This window comes from Pristiophorus japonicus, chromosome 26 (genome assembly GCF_044704955.1).
Source record: "Pristiophorus japonicus isolate sPriJap1 chromosome 26, sPriJap1.hap1, whole genome shotgun sequence".
Lineage (NCBI taxonomy): Eukaryota > Metazoa > Chordata > Chondrichthyes > Pristiophoridae > Pristiophorus > Pristiophorus japonicus.
Genome location: NC_092002.1, coordinates 4,807,985 through 4,827,636, shown reverse-complemented (window position 1 = coordinate 4,827,636; position 19,652 = coordinate 4,807,985). Strand labels below are relative to the sequence as shown.

Here is a 19,652-nt window from a genome sequence, read left to right as displayed (position 1 = left end):
AGCTAGTGTCAGTAATAGTGACCATTGACTACCGGATTGTCGTAAAAACCCATCCGGTTCACTAACGTCCTTTTATGGAAGGAAATCTGCCGTCCTTACCCGGTCTGGCCGATATGTAACTCCAGACCCACAGCAATGTGATTGACTCTTAACTGCTGATGAATATAAGAAATGGGAGCAGGAGTAGGCCATACGGCCCCTCGAGCCTGCTCCGCCATTTAATATGATCATGGCTGATCTGATCATGGACTCAGCTCCACTTCCCTGCCCGCTCCCCATAACCCCTTATTCCCTTATCGTTTAACAAACTGTCTGTTTCTGTCTTAAATTTATTCAATGTCCCAACTTCCACAGCTCTCTGAGGCAGCGAAGTCCACAGATTTACAACCCTCTGAGAGAAGAAATTTCTCTTCATCTCAGTTTTAAATGGGCGGCCCCTTATTCTAAGATTATGCCCCCTAGTTCTAGTCTCCCCCATCAGTGGAAACATCCTCTCTGCATCCACCTTGTCGAGTGAGACACTCAGTTGTACCAAACCGCTACCAGGAAGTATCACGATGGGAGCACCTTCACCACACGGGCTGCAGCGGTTCAAGAAGGCGGCTCACGAGGACAATTAGGGATGGGCAATAGATGCCGGCCTTGCCAGCGACGCCCACATCCCAGGAACAAACGTTTTGTTTTAAAGATCTCTTCTCTTTTACAGGGAGACCCTACCAAAGCTTACTTGACGTTCGAGGATTTGCAGCAAGCAACACCTGTGCTCTCCACCAAGGAGCACAAGAACAGCACCGAGATCATGAGGAGGGGCTGCCTTCCGCCAGGCCACTACATCATTATTCCCTCAACTGCCAACCCGAACGAAGAGGGAGAATTCCTCCTGCGGGTCTTCACTGAGAAGGGAAATTCCACAGTGTAAGCAAGCTGGACCTGTAGATGCTGAAGTGAAATGAGTCGCGAAATGTCCCCACGTTATTCTCGGGCAGTTCCCCCTGGGTTGACTGATGCTTCTGTCTTTCAGGCCTGCAGAGAGGAACACCTCACCCACCGACAATCCTCAGGCAAGTGAAGATATAAGTGTGTGCATGTTTGTGTGTGTGTGTGTGTCGTTTTATTCTTTCTCGGGATGTGGGCGTCGCTGACAAAGGCCGGCATTTATTGCCCGTCCCGAATTGCCCCTTGAGAAGGTGGTGGTGAGCCGCCTTCTTGAACCGCTGCAGTCCCGTGTGGTGAAGGTGCTCCCACAGTGCTGTGAGGGAGGGGTTCCAGGATTTTGACCCAGCGACGATGAAGGAACATAGAAACATAAAAAAATAGGTGCAGGAGCAGGCCATTCAGCCCTTTGAGCCTGCACCGCCATTCAATATGATCATGGCTGATCATGCAACTTCAGCACCCCACTCCTGCCTTCTCTCCATACCCCTTGATCCCCTTAGCCGTAAGGGCCACATCTAACTCCCTCTTGAATATATCCAACGATATATCAACAACTTTCTGTGGTAGAGAATTCCACAGGTTCACCACTCTCTGGGTGAAAAAGTTTCTCCTCATCTCGGTCCTAAATAGCTTACCCCTTATCCTTAGACTGTGTCCCCTGGTTCTGGACTTCCCCAACATCGGGAACATTCTTCCTGCATCTAACCTGTCCAATCCTGTCATAATTTTATATATGTTTCTATGAGATCCCGATATATTCCCAAGTCAGGATGGTGTGTGACTGGGAGGGGAACGTGGAGGGGGTGGTGTTCCCATGCGCCTGCTGCCCTCGTCCTTCTAGGGGGTAGAGGTCGCGGGTTTGGGAGGTGCTGCCGAAGAAGCCTTGGCAAGTTGCTGCAGTGCATCTTGTAGATGGTGCATACTGCAGCCAGAGGGCGCCGGTGGTGGATGTTTAAGCCGGTGTATGGGCTGTGGATCAAGTGGACTGTGTGTGTCCTTTCTCGCCTCGTGCAAGGAACAGTAACCCTTGTCTGTTTATAAGCCGGTTATTAACCGTTAACCATCCCTTGATGGTTGAGTTGATAAGTGAACATTAGTCCTGTAGGCCAGGAAGATCACAGCTTTCATCTCCAGTGTGTCCTGAGTTAGCGGATCTGGTTAAAAAAAAAATGATTAAGAAATAACCCAATTAAATGATTTATTTTAGTGGATTCAACCTGGTGAGTGTGCATATTCCGAGCGCTGAACTGTAAATATTGAGTGAGTGTGCTCTTTATCTTCAGGTTCCGTCTGCCCTCGCTCCCTGTCCACTTCCCTCTGCCGCAGAATCCAAGGAATTGTTTGACAAGTTCAGTGGAACGGTGAGTTATTGTCCACCACTAGTTTGCTTCTCTCCTCTCCTCCCCTCCTGAGGCAGTCCCTCGGAGTCGAGGATGACTTGCTTCCACACCAACGCGAGTTCTCAGGTGACGGATGAGGCCAATGCGGGACCTACAGTCTCTGTCACAGGTGGGGCAGACGGTGGGTGGCGGGGGTGCCTGGGTTGTCGAGAGCTCCTTCCGCTGTTTGCGTTTGGCCTCCGCGTGCTGCCGGCAAAGAGCCTCGAGGTGTTTGGCACCTTCCCGGATGCTCCTTCTCTCACGAGGATGCTAACTCCTTTCTGGGCCTCCCTTGGCTGCTGGTTCATCGATCGTGTGGGGCTTCTGTAAAAGTTATCTTTTATAAGAATAGGTTTTAGCTTGTACGATTTGCCTTTTTCTTTCCACTAAACGGAGTCAAGACCTACTTAATCAAACAGGTTTTACCCTGTAAGATCGTGTCTTGACCCTACATTTTACAGGGTTCGGACTTGTGAGACAGAACAACACAGACACAGGATGTTTCTTCACCCACTCTAATCCAGGGGTTGTCTTCACTTAGAATAATCAAAAGAAACACAAGCAATTTAGGATCAAATGCACAATCAGCCAGCACCAACCCATCCCATTAAGGTACCTTATAACAGTTAAAATTGACTATTACCCAAGTGATTAATACAAAGCAAAGACACTCACGCAGGGTTAATTCCAGCCATGATCAGCGATCGGAAATTAACTCCCTGATTCCCTTAGTAACTGACCAGGTTATCAATCTCTTGATTGCAGCAGCCCCCTACCCCACGTGTTACAGCCATTTTGTACTGTTTTTCCGGATACCTGCCTATCGATATACGCAATATACTTCTAGCATTGAAACAAAGGAACACTCTCTCACGATGAAGAGGTCTTTCGTTCTCTTATCTCCTGGACAGTTTTTTTTCCACAGTTCCCAAGACAATGTCTTGTGCGACTGTGAGGTGTTAAAACTCATGGGAAAGTCTTTTGAATTCGCACAGCATTTTGGGTCACTAAAAAGTGGTCAAGCCAGGTTCAGCCACCTTGGAGCAGTTTGCAAGCACAGTTATTAGCAGAAAAATGAGACGATAAAAATGCTGTCGTCTTACACATCACCCACATTTATTTCCCGAAGTAACAAGGGGGCTGTTTGACCAGCTGCGGTCAGAGGCAGGAGGTCATGTGGTGAAACCTCCAGCAATCTGGCCAACCAGAATTTGGCAACCTTTGGAAGGGAAAAATTGTAGAGAAATGCAGCATTTTGTTAATCACGTTCACTCCTGGTTTTGAGGCGGGGGGAAATTGTATAAGCAGTGCATCAGATTAGTGTTTATTTTTTACTGATGTTTGATCGCCCTTGCAGGATGAAGCTATTTCGGCGTTGGAGCTGCAGAAACTGCTGGCAGAGATCCTGCAGGAAGCCGGTAAATTCTCTCTCCCTGTTGGGAGTTACGCACATGCACGAGTCAGAATAACGAGACATGCTTCTAACTTGCCCTGCAGATTCACCAGCACAATACTGGCGCCAAAAGGATTAAATTATGAGGACAGGTTGCATATTTATATACAGATATTTATCCCTCAAACATCACCAGAATACAGATTATCTGGTCATTTAACTCATTACAGTTTGCGGGAGCTTGCTGTGCGCAAATTTGCTGCCGCGTTTCCTACGCATGGCAGATGCAGTATAATGTGGATAAATGTGAGGTTATCCACTTTGGTGGCAAAAACACGAAGGCAGAGTATTATCTGAATGGTGGCAGATTAGGAAAAGGGGAGGTGTAACGAGACCTGGGTGTCATGGTACATCAGTCATTGAAAGTTGGCATGCAGGTACAGCAGGCGGTGAAGAAGGCAAATGGTATGTTGGCCTTCATAGCTAGGGGATTTGAGTATAGGAGCAGGGAAGTCTTACTCCAGTTGTACAGGGCCTTAGTGAGGCCTCACCTGGAATATTGTGTTCAGTTTTGGTCTCCTAATCTGAGGAAGGACGTTCTTGCTATTGAGGGAGTGCAGCGAAGGTTCACCAGACTGATTCCCGGGATGGCAGGACTGACATATGAGGAGAGACTGGATCGACTGGGCCTGTATTCACTGGGGTTTAGAAGGATGAGAGGGGATCTCTTGGAAAAATTCTGACGGGACTGGACAGGTTAGATGCAGGAAGAATGTTCCCGATGTTGGGGAAGTCCAGATCCAGGGGACATAGTCTTAGGATAAGGGGTAAGCCATTTAGGACTGAGATGAGGAGAAACTTCTTCACTCAGAGAGTTGTTAACCTGTGGAATTCCCTACCACAGAGAGTTGTTGATGCCAGTTCATTGGATATATTCAAGAGGGAGTTAGATATAGCCTTTACGGCTAAAGGGATCAAGGGGTATGGAGAGAAAGCAGGAAAGGGGTACTGAGGAGAATGATCAGCCATGATCTTATTGAATGGTGGTGCAGGCTCGAAGGGCCGAATGGCCTACTCTGCACCTATTTTCTATGTTTCTATTACAACAGCGACTACACTTAATTTTAAAAGTACTTAATTGGCTGTAAAGCGCTTTGGAGTGTGTTGAGGTCATGAGAAGCACTATAGAAATACAACTTTTTTCTTTAGTATCAGCGACTCACTGAGTTGATTTTCAGTTGTGGTATCAGAGATGTTTTCGCTCTCTCTCTCTCTCTCTAGGTCTGGATGAGAAGTGGGATGAGTTTGGCCTGGACGCCTGCAAGAGCCTCATTTCCCTGACAGACGTATCCTGCTCACGTTGCCTGGCTGTCACGTATCGAGGCACCGGTTGTTGATGGTTAATTCTTTGGTCTGCGCTGTTCCCCTTTCCCCTTTCCTCCCCCACAGTCTGGGAGGCCATTCCTCAGGAGTTGCTCAAGGGGCCATCCTTCACGTGTGAGCGTAGATTTTCCAACTGGCTGAATGTTAATGCTGGCAGTGGCACAGTTGCTTTAAGTGGGAACGGTAGCATAGTGGTTATGTTACCGGACCAGTAACCCAGAGGTCTGAGCTAATGATCCAGATACCCGAGTTCAAATTCCATCATGGCAGCTGGGGAATTTAAATTCAGTTAAATAAATCTGGAATGAAAAGCCAGTGTCAGTAATGGTGAGCGTGAAACTACCGGATTGTTGTAAAAACCCATCGGGTTCACTAATGCCCTTTAGGGAAGGAAATCTGCCGCCCTTACCCGGTCTGGCCGATATGTGACTCCAGACCCACAGCAATGTGGTTGACTCTTAACTGCCCCCTGAAATGGCCCAGCGAGACACTCAGTTATCATCATAGGCAGTCCCTCGAAATCGAGGAAGACTTGCTTCCACTCTAAAAATGAGTTCTCAGGTGACTGAACAGTCCAATACAGGAATTACATTCTCTGTCACAGGTGGGACAGACCGTCATTGAAGGAAAGGGTGGGTGGGACTGGTTTGCCGCACGCTTCTTCCGCTGCCTGTGTTTGTTTTCTGCATGCTCTCGGCGATGAGACTCGAGGTACTCAGCGCCCTCCCCGATGCTTTTTCCTCCATTTAGGGCGGTCTTTAGCCAGGGACTCCCAGGTGTTGAGGCCAGAGTCGGCAAGGACGCAGACTTATGGGGAGGCGTGATCGGCAGAGAGGGGGTAGGGAAGAACAACTCCAGCGGTACCCTGCTCCTGACAAATTGCCGAGAGCACAACCTTGTCATCACCAACACCTTGATCCGCCAGAGGGACAAGTACAAGGCATCGTGGCAACACCCTCGCTCCAAACACTCAGTTAAGGATAGTTAGGGATGGGCAATAAATACTGGCCTTGCCAGCAATGCCCGCATCCTGTGAATTAATAAACAAAAAATTTAAACTGGGTCGGGTGTCTCATGAAGGCTGATCCTGATCTTGACCATACACACATTTTCTTGCAAGGGGGCGCGGGAGAGCAACCAGGAGCAGGAACGCTGCCTGATTTTATCCAGTCCAGCCCAAAGGTACTGAGGCTAATTCTAGTGCCCCAACAATCGCCCGACAGTTTTAAAAATAAATCTTTTTTGCTTCCAGATTTTCAACAGCGCAAAGAAATGCAAGAGCACAGAACCGGCTGCACACACAGCAAGCACCTTCGATAGTGAGAGTACATGTCTATACAGAGCTATCTCTGGGAGCAGTGACCAGGATGATATCATTGCCTAATAATCCAGGGTAGTTCATTGGATTACGACAGCACATGCTGTCCGGAGGCCTTGATGGTTACGTGACCTGGAGCTCACAAGTGGAGGGTGCTGGTTTGCAGCCCTGTTTCTCTCGCTCTCCCGATTTTCTCATGTTTGTGTGGGCTCCTCCTGTCTCTCCTTCAACTTGCATTCCGCTGGTTTGCTTTCTGCCCACGCAGTTCCCCACGTCATCAGGTTGGAATCTGAACTGTGCTGTGCAGGCTTGTAGCCGGGATTGAATGTTTACTGAGGCAAACATTGGGAACATTGCCCACAACAAACATGGCCACCTTGTCCACAACAGACATGGCTGTCCTGCCCACAACAAACATGACTGCCCTTCCCACAACATACATGGCCACCTTGCCCACAACAGACATGGCTATCCTGCCCACAACAAACATGGCCACCTTGCCCACAACAGACATGGCTGTCCTGCCCACAACAAACATGGCCACCTTGCCCACAGCAGACATGGCTGACCACTATTTTGGTATCCTAATATTGCACTTCAGCATTCTGGGTGTATTTCAGTCAGTTGCTTTTATATTTTTTATAATCTGTAAGAACATTTTGCATTCAAAATGTCTTTTTGTGCCTTTACTGGACTTCAGCTAAGGACAACATAGAAACATAGAAAATAGGTGCAGGAGTAGGCCATTCGGCCCTTCGAGCCTGCACCACCATTCAATAAGATCATGGCTGATCATTCCCTCAGTACCCCTTTCCTGCTTTCTCTCCATACCCCTTGATCCCCTTAACCGTAAGGGCCATATCCAATTCCCTCTTGAATATATCCAATGAACTGGCATCAACAACTCTCTGCAGCAGGGAATTCCACAGGTTAACAACTCTGAGTGAAGAAGTTTCTCCTCATCTCAGTCCTAAATGGCCTACCCCTTATCCTAAGACTGTGTCCCCTGGTTCTGGACTTCCCCAACATGGGGAACATTCTACCTGCATCTAACCTGTCCCGTTCCGTCAGAATTTTGTATATTTCTATGAGATCCCCTCTCATCCTTCTAAACTTCAATGTATGAAGGCCCAGTTGATCCAGTTTCTCCTCATATGTCAGTCCAGCCATACCTGGAATCAGTCTGCTGCACTCCCTCAATAGCAAGAATGTCCTTCCTCAGATTAGGAGACCAAAACTGAACACAATATTCCAGGTAAGGCCTCACCAAGGCCCTGTACAACTGCAGTAAGACCTCCCTGCTCCTATACTCAAATCCCCTAGCTATGAAGGCCAACATACCATTTGCCTTCTTCACCGCCTGCTGTACCTGTATGCCAACTTTCAATGACTGATGAACCATGGCACCCTGGTCTCGTTGCACCTCCCATTTTCCTAATCTGCCGCCATTCAGATAATATTCTGTCTTCGCGATTTTGCCCCCAAAGTGGATAACCTCACATCTGCCATGCATTTGCCCACTCACCTAACCTGTCCAAGTCACCCTGCAGCCTCTTAGCATCTCCCTTACAGCTCACACCGCACCCAGTTTAGTGTCATCTGCAAACTTGGAGATATTACACTCAATTCCTTCATCTAAATCATTGATGTATATTGTAAAGAGCTGGGGTCCCAGCACAGAGCCCTGCGTCACTCCACTAGTCACTGCCTGCCATTCTGAAAAGGACCCGTTAATCCTGACTCTCTGCTTCCTGTCTGCCAACCAGTTCTCTATCCATGTCAGTATATTACCCCAATACCATGTGCTTTGATTTTTCACACCAATCTCTTGTGTGGGTCCTTGTCAAAAGCCTTTTGAAAGTCCAAATACACCACATCCACTGGTTCTCCCTTCTCTACTCTACTAGTTACATCCTCAAAAAATTCCAGATTTGTCAAGCATGATTTCCCTTTCATAAATCCATGCTGACTTGGACCGATCCTGTCCCTGCTTTCCAAATGCGCTGCTATTTCATCCTTAATAATTGATTCCAACATTTTCCCCACTATTGATGTCAGGCTAACCGGTCAATAATTACCTGCTTTTTCTCTCCCTCCATTTTTGAAAAGTGGTGTTACATTAGCTACCCTCCAGTTCATAGGAACCGATCCAGAGTCGATAGACTGTTGGAAAATTATCACTAATGCATCCACTATTTCCAGGGCCACTTCCTTAAGTAGATAAGAACATAAGAATATAAGAATTAGGAACAGGAGTAGGCCATCTAGCCCCTCAAGCCTGCTCCGCCATTCAATAAGATCATGGCTGATCTGGCCGTGGACTCAGCAGCACTTACCCGCCCGCTCCCTGTAACCCTTAATTCCCTTATTGGTTAAAAATCTATCTATCTGTGACTTGAATACATTCAATGAGCTAGCCTCAACTGCTTCCTTGGGCAGAGAATTCCAAAGATTCACAACCCTCTGGGAGAAGAAATTCCTTCTCAACTCGGTTTTAAATTGGCTCCCCCGTATTTTGAGGCTGTGCCCCCTAGTTCTCGTCTCCCCGACCAGTGGAAACAATCTCTCTGCCTCTATCTTGTCTATCCCTTTTATTATTTTAAATGTTTCTATAAGATCACCCCTCATCCTTCTGAACTCCAACGAGTAAAGACCCAGTCTACTCAATAGACCCAGTCTACTCAAGTACTTAAGTACTCTGGGATGCAGACTATCAGGCCCCGGTGATTTATCAGCCTCCAATCCCATCAATTTCCCTAACACAATTTCCCACCTAATAAGGATATCCTTCAGTTCCTCCTTCTCACTAGACACTCGGTCCCCTAGTACTTCCGGAAGGTTATTTGTGTCTTCCTTTGTGAAGACCGAACCAAAGTATTTGTTCAATTGGTCTGCCATTTCTTTATTCCCCATTATAAATTCACCTGAATCTGACTGCAAGGGACCTACGTTTGTCTTCATTAATCTTTTTCTCTTCACATATCTATAGAAGCTTTTGCAGTCAGTTTTTATGTTCCCGGCAAGCTTCTTCTCGTACTCATTTCCCCCCTCTTAATTAAACCCTTTGTCCTCCTCTACTGAGTTCTAAATTTCTCCCAGTCCTCAGGTTTGCTGCTTTTTCTGGCCAATTTATATGCTTCTTCCTTGGATTTAACACTATCCTTAATTTCCCTTGTTAGCCACGGTTGAGCCACCTTCCCAGTTTTATTTTTACTCCAGACAGGGATGTACAATTGCTGAAGTTCATCCATGTGATCTTTAAATGTTTGCCATTGCCTATCCACCGTCAACCCTTTAAGTATAATTTGCCAGTCTGTCCTGCCAATTCACCCCTCAATCCATCGAAGTTACCTTTCCTTAAGTTCAGGACCCTAGTTTCTGAATTAACTGTGTCACTCTCCATCTTAATAAAGAATTCTACCATGTTATGGTCACTCTTCCCCAAGGGGTTTCGCACAACAAGTTTGCAAATTAGTTCTTTCTCATTACACATCACCCAGTCTAGGATGGCCAGCTCCCTAGTTGTTTCCTCTACATGATGGTCTAGAAAACCATCCCTAATACACTCCAGGAAATCCTCCTCCACCGCATTGCTACTAGTTTGCTTAGCCCAATCAATATGTAGATTAAAGTCACCCATGATAACTGCTGTACCTTTATTGCATGCATCCCTAATTTCTTGTTTGATGCTGTCGCCAACCTTACTATTACTGTTTGGTGGTCTGTACACAACTCCCACTAGCGTTTTCTGCCCCTTGGTATTCCGTAGCTCCACCCATACCGATTCCACATCATCCAACTAATGTCCTTCCTTACAATTGCATTAATTTCCTCTTTAACCAGCAACGCCACCCCGCCTCCTTTTCCTTTCTGTCTATCCTTCCTAAATGTTGAATACCCCTGGATGTTGAGTTCCCAGCCTTGGTCACCCTGGAGCCATGTCTCCGTGATACCAATTACATCATACCCGTTAACTGCTATCTGCACAGTTAATTCGTCCACCTTATTCCGAATACTCCTCACATTAAGGCATAGAGCCTTCAGGCTTGTCTTTCTAACACACTTTGCCCCTTTAGAATTTTGCTGTAATGTGGCCCTTTTTGCTTTTTGCCTTTTGCCTTAGGTTTCTCTGCCCTCCACTTTTACTTTTCTTCTTTCTATCTTTTGCTTCTGCCCCCATTCTACTTCCCTCTGTCTCCCTGCATAGGTTCCCATCCTCCTGCCATATTAACTCCTCCCCAACAGCATTAGCAAACACTCCCCCTAGGACATTGGTTCCAGTCCTGCCCAGGTGCAGACCGTCCGGTTTGTACTGGTCCCACCTCCCCCAGAACCGGTTCCAATGCCCCAGGAATTTGAATCCCTCCCTGCTGCACCACTCCTCAAGCCATGTATTGATCTGAGCTATCCTGCGATTCCTACTCTGACTAGCACGAGGTACTAATAGCAATCCTGAGATTACTACTTTTGAGGTCCTTTTTAATTTAGCTCCTAACTCCCTAAATTCATCTTGTAGGACCTCATCCCTTTTTTTTTTTACCTATATCAGTACCTATATGCACCACGACAACTGGCTGTTCACCCTTCCTTTTCAGAATGCCCTGCACCCGCTCCGAGACATCCTTGACCCTTGCACCAGGGAGGCAACATACCATCCTGGAGTCTCGGTTGCGGCCACAGAAACGCCTATCTATTCCCCTTACAATTGAATCCCCTATCACTATCGCTCTCCCACTCTTTTTCCTGCCCTCCTGTGCAGCAGAGCCACCCACGGTGCCATGAACTTGGCTGCTGCTGCCCTCCCCTGATGAGTCATTCCCCCCAACCTGCATTTATATAGCGCCTTTAATGTAGTAAAACATCTCAAGGCGCATAATATTATAAGACAAAACATTTGAGCCACATAAGGAGAAATCAGGACAGGTGACCAAACACTTGGTCAAAGAGGTTGGTTTTAAGGAGCGTCTTAAAGGAGGAGAGAGAGGCAGAGAGGTTTAGGGAGGGAGTTCCAGAGCTTGGGGCTCAGGCAATAGTAGGCACGGCCACCGATGGTGGACCGATTATAATCAGGGAAAGAGATTTCCGAGATGACTGCGGCCAACTCTGGGGCGTGGGGCCCGGAGCCTGGGACCTGGAACCTGGGGTCTGACTGCTGCCCTGGAATGGATGAGGTAAGCACAGAACAGAAGGGCAGAAAGTAAATAACTTCAAATAGTTCAACAGATTTTATTGGAAATTGATTGAGTGCAAGCACGTTATTGTTTCTTGATGTTCTCAACATTTTGATTTTTTTTTGTTAACTCTTGGAAATCGAATAATTCCTTAACTTGGGATAAACTCAGAGCCGTGGGTTTGGAAAAATGGGATTCGAGGGATTCAGCAATCTCTGGAGTAAAATCTGCCGATGGTCGGTGAGTAAAGGGCACTGTACCAGGCGCTGGGGAAGAGTAGAGTGAGTGTCAGCCGTGGCTCAGTGGGCAGCACTCTCGCCCCCCCCTGTCAGAAGGTTATGGGTTCGAGTCCCACTCCAGGGACTTGAGCACAAAAATCCAGGCTGACACTCGCAGTGCAGTGCTGAGGGAGTGTCGCACTGTCGGAGGGGGCAGTGCTGAGGGAGTGCCGCACTGTCGGAGGGGCGGTACTGAGGGAGTGCCGCACTGTCGGAGGTGCTGTCTTTTGGATGAGACATTAAACCGAGGCCCCGTCTGCTCTCTCAGGTGGACGTAAAAGGTTCCATGACACTATTTCGAAGAAGAGCAGGGGAGTTCTCCCCGGTGACCTGGGCCCAATATTTATCCCTCAACCAACATAACAAAAACAGATTATCTGGGTCATTATCACATTGCTGTGTGTGGGAGCTTGCTGTGCGCAAATTGGCTGCCGCGTTTCCCACATTACAACAGTGACTACACTTCTTACCTGAACACTGGGGGAAGCAGTGATGGAGTGTGGGGCGGGGAAGGGGGCGGTTACTGGAACACCTCCAGAAACCCTTGTACTGTGTGCTACAGGGGAAGGGATCGAACCGGGAAATTTCCTGGTCTGTGTTGTTATATTATTCAGGAATTGTTCTCCTTAGAGCAGAGGTGGTTAACGGGACGTTTAATAGAGATGTTCAAAATTATGAAGGGTTTTGATAGAGTGGTTAGGGAGGAACTGTTTCTAGTGCGAGGAGAGTCGGTAACCAGAGGACACAGAATTGAAATTTGGCATGCGCCCACTAAACTTTCGGATGGCCATGTGTGTTTAAAAGTCTCTAGAATGTTGGAGGATGGGAATTACATCTAATTTACAGAAACAGGCCATTCAGCCCAACGGGTCGATCCCAGAAGTGGGAGGAGGCACAGAACCGCATAGTTCTGAAGGCCCCAGGAAAGCATAGGAGGCACAATGCAACGCATTCACCCAAAACTCGGCAGCCCCGTGTCCTAACTCGCACCGAGTCCCGCTCACCCATCACCCCCTGTACTCGCTAACCCGCACTGAGTCCCGCTCACCCATCACCCCCTGTGCGCTCTGCCCCGTGTCCTAACTCGCACCGAGTCCTGTTCACCCATCACCCACTGTGCTCGCTGCCCCGTGTCCTAACTCGCACCAAGTCCTGTTCACCCATCACCCCCTGTGCTCGCTGCCCCATGTCCTAACTCGCACCGAGTCCCGCTCATCCATCACCCCTTGGGCTCGCTGCCCCATGTTCTAACTCGCACCAAGTCCTGCTCACCCATCACCCCCTGTGCTCACTGCCCCCGTGTCCTAACTCGCACCAAGTCCCGCTCACCCATCACCCCTTGTGCTCACTGCCCCGTGTCCTAACTCACACCGAGTCCCGCTCACCCATCACCCCCTGTGCTCGCTGCCCCGTGTCCTAACTCGCACCGAGTCCCGCTCACCCATCACCCCCTGTGCTCGCTGCCCCGTGTCCTAACTCGCACTCAGTCCCGCTCACCCATCACCCCCTGTGCTCGCTGCCCCGTGTCCTAACTCGCACCGAGTCCTGCTCACCCATCACCCCCTGTGCTCGCTGAGCTGCACTGGCTCCCGGTCCGGCAACATCTTGAATTTAAAATTCTCATCCTTGTGTTTGAATCGCCTCCCCTACCTCTGTAACGTTTCCAGCCCTACAACCGTCCGAGATCTCTGTGCTCCTCCAATTCTAGCAAATATTGTTTTAATATACTGCCTGGGGAGGTGCAGCTCAGTCCCATCATTTGAGAAATGCAGAAATATACCATGTGTCATGGATGCAATTTATTTTAGTCACTTTGCAACTTCTGAAAGAGACTCGACAAATTATTTGTATCACTCAAAGAATTGCAATATAACGTTGAACACATTTGCAACAAAATAAAACCCTTTTGCTTTTTGTCATTTTCTGCAGCAAGTCTTCATTCAGTTCGACAAGAATGGATCAGGGACCATGGATAGTCACGAGATGTTCGGCGCCCTGCAAGCAGCAGGTGGGGCCCAAGCGCACTATTCGCAAGGCACGCGCCTGACATCTGGTGGTTTGAAGCAGTACTGCAGCCATGTTTTAAAATTTATCAATTTATGCACAGCTGTAGTTACAATGGCTATTTCTTTCCCAACAGTGTCTTCCAAGATGCTTTACTTAACCAGTGTAGTTATGTAAGCGTTTCATCTAGGATTGAGAGGGATACTGGGGTTCTGAGGTTGCATGATCAGCCATGATCATATTGAATGGTGGTGCAGGCTCGAATGGCCTACTCCTGCACCTATTTTCTATGTTTCTATATGCTGTGTTCTTGCCCACACTCCCTTCTCCCCATATCATCATAGTCAGTTCCTCGGAATCGAGGAAGACTTGCTTCCACTCTTAAAGTGAGTCCTTAGGTGGCTGAACAGTCCAATACGAGAGCCACAGTCCCTGTCACAGGTGGGACAGACAGTGGTTGAGGGAAGGGGAGGGTAGGACTGGTTTGCCGCACGCTCCTTCCGCTGCCTGCGCTTGGTTTCTGCATGCTCTCGGCGACGAGACTCGAGGTGCTCAGCGCCCTCCCGGATGCACTTCCTCCACTTAGGGCAGTCTCTGGCCAGGGACTCCCAGGTGTCGGTGGGGATGTTACACTTTATCAGGGAGGCTTTGAGGGTGTCCCTGTAACGTTTCCTCTGCCCACCTGGGGCTCGCTTGCCGTGTAGGAGTTCCGAGTTGAGCGCTTGCTTTGGGAGTTTCGTGTCGGGCATGCGGACAATGTGGCCCGCCCAGCAGAGCTGGTCGAGTGTGGTCAGTGCTTCGATGCTGGGGATGTTGGCCTGGTCGAGGACGCTAACGTTGGTGCGTCTGTCCTCCCAGGGGATTTGCAGGATCTTGCGGAGACATCGTTGGTGGTATTTCTCCAGCGACTTGAGGTGTCTACTGTACATGGTCCATGTCTCTGAGCCATACAGGAGGGCGGGTATCACTACAGCCCTGTAGGCCATGAGCTTGGTGCCAGATTTTTAGAATAACGCTTTCATCTAGGATTGAGAGGGGTATGCTGTGTTCATGCCCACACAGCGCCAGCCCTTATACATGGCCTTCTTTGACCTTACAAAGGCCTTTGACACTGTCAACCGTGAGGGTCTATGGAGCGTCCTCCTTCGTTTCAGATGCCCCTAAAAGTTCGTCACCATCCTCCGCCTGCTCCACGACGACAGGCTGACCGTGACCCTTACCAATGGATCCATCACAGACCCAATTCACGCCCGGACCGGGGTCAAACAGGGCTGTGTCATCGCCCCAACCCTCTTCTCAGTCTTTCTCGCTGCCATGCTCCACCTCACAGTCAGCAAGCTCCCCGCTGGAGTGGAATTAAACTACAGAACCAGTGGGAACCTATTCAACCTGTGCTGTCTCCAGGCCAGGTCCAAGACCACCCCAACCTCTGTCGTCGAGCTACAGTACGTGGACAATGCCTGCGTCTGCGCACATACAGAATCTGAACTCCAGGACGTAGTCGACGTATTTACTGAGGCGTCCGAAAGTATGGGTCTTACGCTAAACATCCATAAGACAAAGGTCCTCCACCAGCCTGTCCTCACCGCACAGCACTGCCCTCCCAGTCATCGAGATCCACGGCACGGCCCTGGACAACGTGGACCACTTCCCCTATCTCGGGAGTCTCCTATCAACAAGAGCAGGCATCGACGACGAGATCCAACACCGCCTCCAGTGCTCCAGTGCAGCCTTCGGTCGTCTGAGGAAAAGAGTGTTTGAAGATCAGGCCCTCAAAACTGCCACCAAGCTCATGGTCTACAGGGCTGTAGTGATATCCGCCCTCCTGTATGGCTCAGAGACATGGACCATATACAGTAGACACCTCAACTCGCTGAAGAAATACCACCAACGATGTCTCCGCAAGATCCTACAAATCCCCTGGGAGGACAGACGCACCAACGTCAGCGTCCTCATTCAGGCCAACATCCCCAGCATTGAAGCACTGACCACACTCAATCAGCTTCGCTGGGCAGGCCACATAGTCCGCATGCAAGACACGAGACTCCCAAAGCAAGTGCTCTACTCGGAACTCCTTCATGGCAAGCGAGCCAAAGGTGGGCAACGGAAACGCTACAAGGACACCCTCAAAGCCTCCCTGATACAGTGCAACATTCCCACCGACACCTGGGAGTCCCTGGCCAAAGACCGCTCTAAGTGGAGGAAGTGCATCCGGGAGGGCGCTGAGCACCTCGAGTCTCATCGCCGAGAGCATGCAGAAACCAAGCGCAGGCAGCGGAAGGAGCGTGCGGCAAACCAGTCCCACCCACCCCTTCCCTCAACCACTGTCTGTCCCACCTGTGACAGGGACTGTGGTTCTCGTATTGGACTGTACAGCCACCAAAGAACTCACTTCAGGAGTGGAAGCAAGTCTTCCTCGATTCCGAGGGACTGCCTATGATGATGGGAACAGTCCAATACGAGAACCACAGTCCCTGTCACAGGTGGGACAGACAGTGATTGAGGGAAGGGGAGGGTGGGACTGGTTTGCTGCACGCTCCTTCCGCTGCCTGCGCTTGGTTTCTGCACGCTCTCAGCGACGAGACTCGAGGTGCTCAGCGCCCTCCCGGATGCACTTCCTCCACTTAGGGCGATCTTTGGCCAGGGACTCCCAGGTGTCGGTGGGGATGTTGCACTTTATCAGGGAGGCTTTGAGGGTGTCCCTGTAACGTTTCCTCTGCCCACCTTTGGCTCATTTGCCGTGAAGGAGTTCCGAGTAGAGCGCTTGCTTTGGGAGCCTCGTGTCTGGCATGCAGACAATGTGGCCCTGCCCAGCGGAGCTGGTCGAGTGTGGTCAGTGCTTCGATGCTGGGGATGTTGGCCTGATCGAGGACGCTGATGTTGGTACGCCTGTCCTCCCAGGGGATTTGCAGGATCTTGCAGAGACATTGTTGGTGGTATTTCTCCAGTGATTTGAGGTGTCTACTGTACATGGTCCATGTCTCTGAGCCATACAGGAGGGCAGATATCATTACTGCTTTGTAGACCATGAGCTTGGTGCCAGATTTTTAGAGTAACCGGCTTCATCTAGGATTGAGAGGGATATGCTGTGTTCATGCCCACACTCCCTTCTCCCCATATGATGAGTTCTTTACCATGCAGTTATAGTCAGACAGTTCCTAACGGGGTGTGGGGTCTGGGGAAGGAAGGGATTATTATTACTTGGTGTATGCAGGTGCTATCAGTGCTCTACTGCTTTGAGTTCTTTCATTATAGAAGCACAGAAACATTGAGATTTACAGCGCAGAAGGAGGCCATTTCGGCCCATCGTGTCTGCGCTTAAGTTTATTTAAATCTCAATGTAATACATTGGGGTACGGGGGCATAGCGGTTATGTTACTGGACCAGTAATCCCGAGAACTGGACTAATGATCCAGAGCCCCGAGTTCAAATCCCACCACGGGCAGCTGGGGAATTTAAAATCAGTTAATTAAATAAATGTGGAATAAGAAGCCAGTATCAGTAATGGTGACCATGAAACTACCGGATTGTCGTAAAAACCCATCGGGTTCACTGACGCCCTTTAGGGAAGGAAATCTGCCGCCCTTACCCGGTCTGGCCGATACATGACTCCAGACCCACAGCAATGTGGTTGACTCTTAACTGCCCCTCTGAAATGGCCCGGCGAGACGCTCTGTTGTACCAAACCGCTACAAGGCAGTATCACAATGGGGGGGGGAGTATCTTCTGCACACGGGACTGCAGCGGTTCAAGAAGGCAGAACCACCTTCTTGAGGGGCAATTAGACATGGGCAATAAATGCCGGCCTTACCAGCGACGCCCACATCCCAGGAACTAATTTTTTTTAATCCAAACATGTTTTGTCTCATGGTTTGATTGCTCTACCCTAGGATTCCAGGTGGATGATTTCTTGATGCAGTTGATTGGGCTGCGATACACGGACCCTGATCTGACCTTCAGTTACGTGAATTTTATTTGCTGTCTGACGAGGCTGGACACGATGATCAGTGAGTAATTGGTGCTTTTATCCTTCCCTCCAGCATAGACCGGAGGCTGCGAGGTCCAATCTTAGTCGGGTTGGTCTTAGCCGGACAATGGCGGTTACAACTGGGCTCCTGGAGTGGAACTTGAACGCACAAACCTCGTGACTTAGAGGTTGGCTAGCTATCCCTGAACCACAGTTATGTTAAATAAGTGAGACCCTCTGTCTGGTGGATTGGTTATTAAAAATAGTAGTAATACTTGGATTTATGTAACATCTTATCGCAGTGAATTATCTTAAAACACTTGCATAATTAATTACTTTTTCTATGCAGCCATTCAGCACATAATCCAGGCTGACACTCCATTACAGTACTGAGGGAGTGCCGCACTGTCGGAGGGGCAGTGCTGAGGGAGTGCCGCACTGTCGGAGGGGCAGTACTGAGGGAGCGCCGCACTGTCGGAGGGGCAGTGCTGAGGGAGCGCCGCACTGTCGGAGGGGCAGTACTGAGGGAGTGCCGCACTGTCGGAGGGGCAGTACTGAGGGAGCGCTGCACTGTCGGAGGGGCGGTGCTGAGAGAGCGCCGCACTGTCGGAGGGGCAGTACTGAGGGAGTGCCGCACTGTCGGAGGGGCAGTACTGAGGGAGCGCCGCACTGTCGGAGGGGCAGTGCTGAGGGAGCGCCGCACTGTCGGAGGGGCAGTGCTGAGGGAGCGCCGCACTGTCGGAGGGGCAGTGCTGAGGGAGCGCCGCACTGTCGGAGGGGCAGTGCTGAGGGAGCGCCGCACTGTCGGAGGGGCAGTGCTGAGGGAGCGCCGCACTGTCGCAGGGGCAGTACTGAGGGAGCGCCGCACTGTCGGAGGGGCAGTGCTGAGGGAGCGCCGCACTGTCGGAGGGGCAGTACTGAGGAAGCGCCGCACTGTCGGAGGGGCAGTACTGAGGGAGCGCCGCACTGTCGGAGGGGCAGTACTGAGGGAGTGCCGCACTGTCGGAGGGGCGGTACTGAGGGAGCGCCGCACTGTCGGAGGGGCAGTACTGAGGGAGCGCCGCACTGTCGGAGGGGCAGTACTGAGGGAGCGCCGCACTGTCGGATGGGCAGTACTGAGGGAGCGCCGCACTGTCGGAGGGGCAGTACTGAGGGAGTGCCGTACTGTCGGAGGGGCAGTACTGAGGGAGTGCCGCACTGTCGGAGGTGGCGTCTTTTGGATGTGACGTTAATCCGAGGTCCTCTCTGCTCTCTCTCTCGAGTGGACATAAGATCCCATGGAAACTCTTTTGAAGAAGAGCAGGGGAGTTCTCCCCGGTGTTCTGGGGCCAATATTCATCCCTGAACTAATATCGCTAAAACAGATTCTCTGGTCATTATCACATTGCTGTTTGTGGGAGCTTGCTGTGCGCAAATTGGCTGTCGCGTTTTGTACATTACAATAGTGACTGCACTCCAAAAGTACTTCATTGGCTGTAAAGCACTTTGAGACGTCCGGTGGTCAATAAAAAGGCGCTATATAAAAGCAAGTCTTTCTTAGTTTCCATGGAGCCTCCGAGAGATACAGACTGCCCTTTCACGCACAAACTGTAAGAAAAAGCGCATCTTTAGGAGTGAGATTAAAATCTGCAAATGGTGGAAGTGTAAAAAGGAAAACAGAAAATGCTTTGAATAGTCAACAAGTGAATCAGCGCCTGAAAGAGATCAGGCAGACTCGCGTCTCGTGGTGGAACGGAATCTGCTGTACGATCTCGCCCAAAACATTTCCTCTTTCAGACAGTGACTGACCTGCTGTGCATTTTGGGCATTTCCTGATGTGTGTC

The 19,652-nt window shown here is 49.8% G+C and overlaps 1 protein-coding gene and 1 long non-coding RNA gene across 2 annotated transcripts in view; one reads left to right on the top strand and one right to left on the bottom strand.

Annotated features, from left to right (window-relative positions):
* Window positions 1-19,652, bottom strand: part of LOC139239129 (uncharacterized) — an 83,467-nt gene that overhangs the window by 2,328 nt on the left and 61,487 nt on the right. The window lies entirely within an intron of this gene.
* Window positions 1-19,652, top strand: part of LOC139239128 (calpain-9-like) — a 43,541-nt gene that overhangs the window by 16,271 nt on the left and 7,618 nt on the right. Inside the window, exons 11-18 of the mRNA XM_070867675.1 lie at window positions 707-915; window positions 1,022-1,061; window positions 2,220-2,297; window positions 3,673-3,733; window positions 4,990-5,054; window positions 11,752-11,820; window positions 13,788-13,866; window positions 17,753-17,869. Of these exons, the coding sequence (XP_070723776.1) occupies window positions 707-915; window positions 1,022-1,061; window positions 2,220-2,297; window positions 3,673-3,733; window positions 4,990-5,054; window positions 11,752-11,820; window positions 13,788-13,866; window positions 17,753-17,869 (718 nt within the window). The remainder of the gene's footprint in view (window positions 1-706; window positions 916-1,021; window positions 1,062-2,219; window positions 2,298-3,672; window positions 3,734-4,989; window positions 5,055-11,751; window positions 11,821-13,787; window positions 13,867-17,752; window positions 17,870-19,652) is intronic.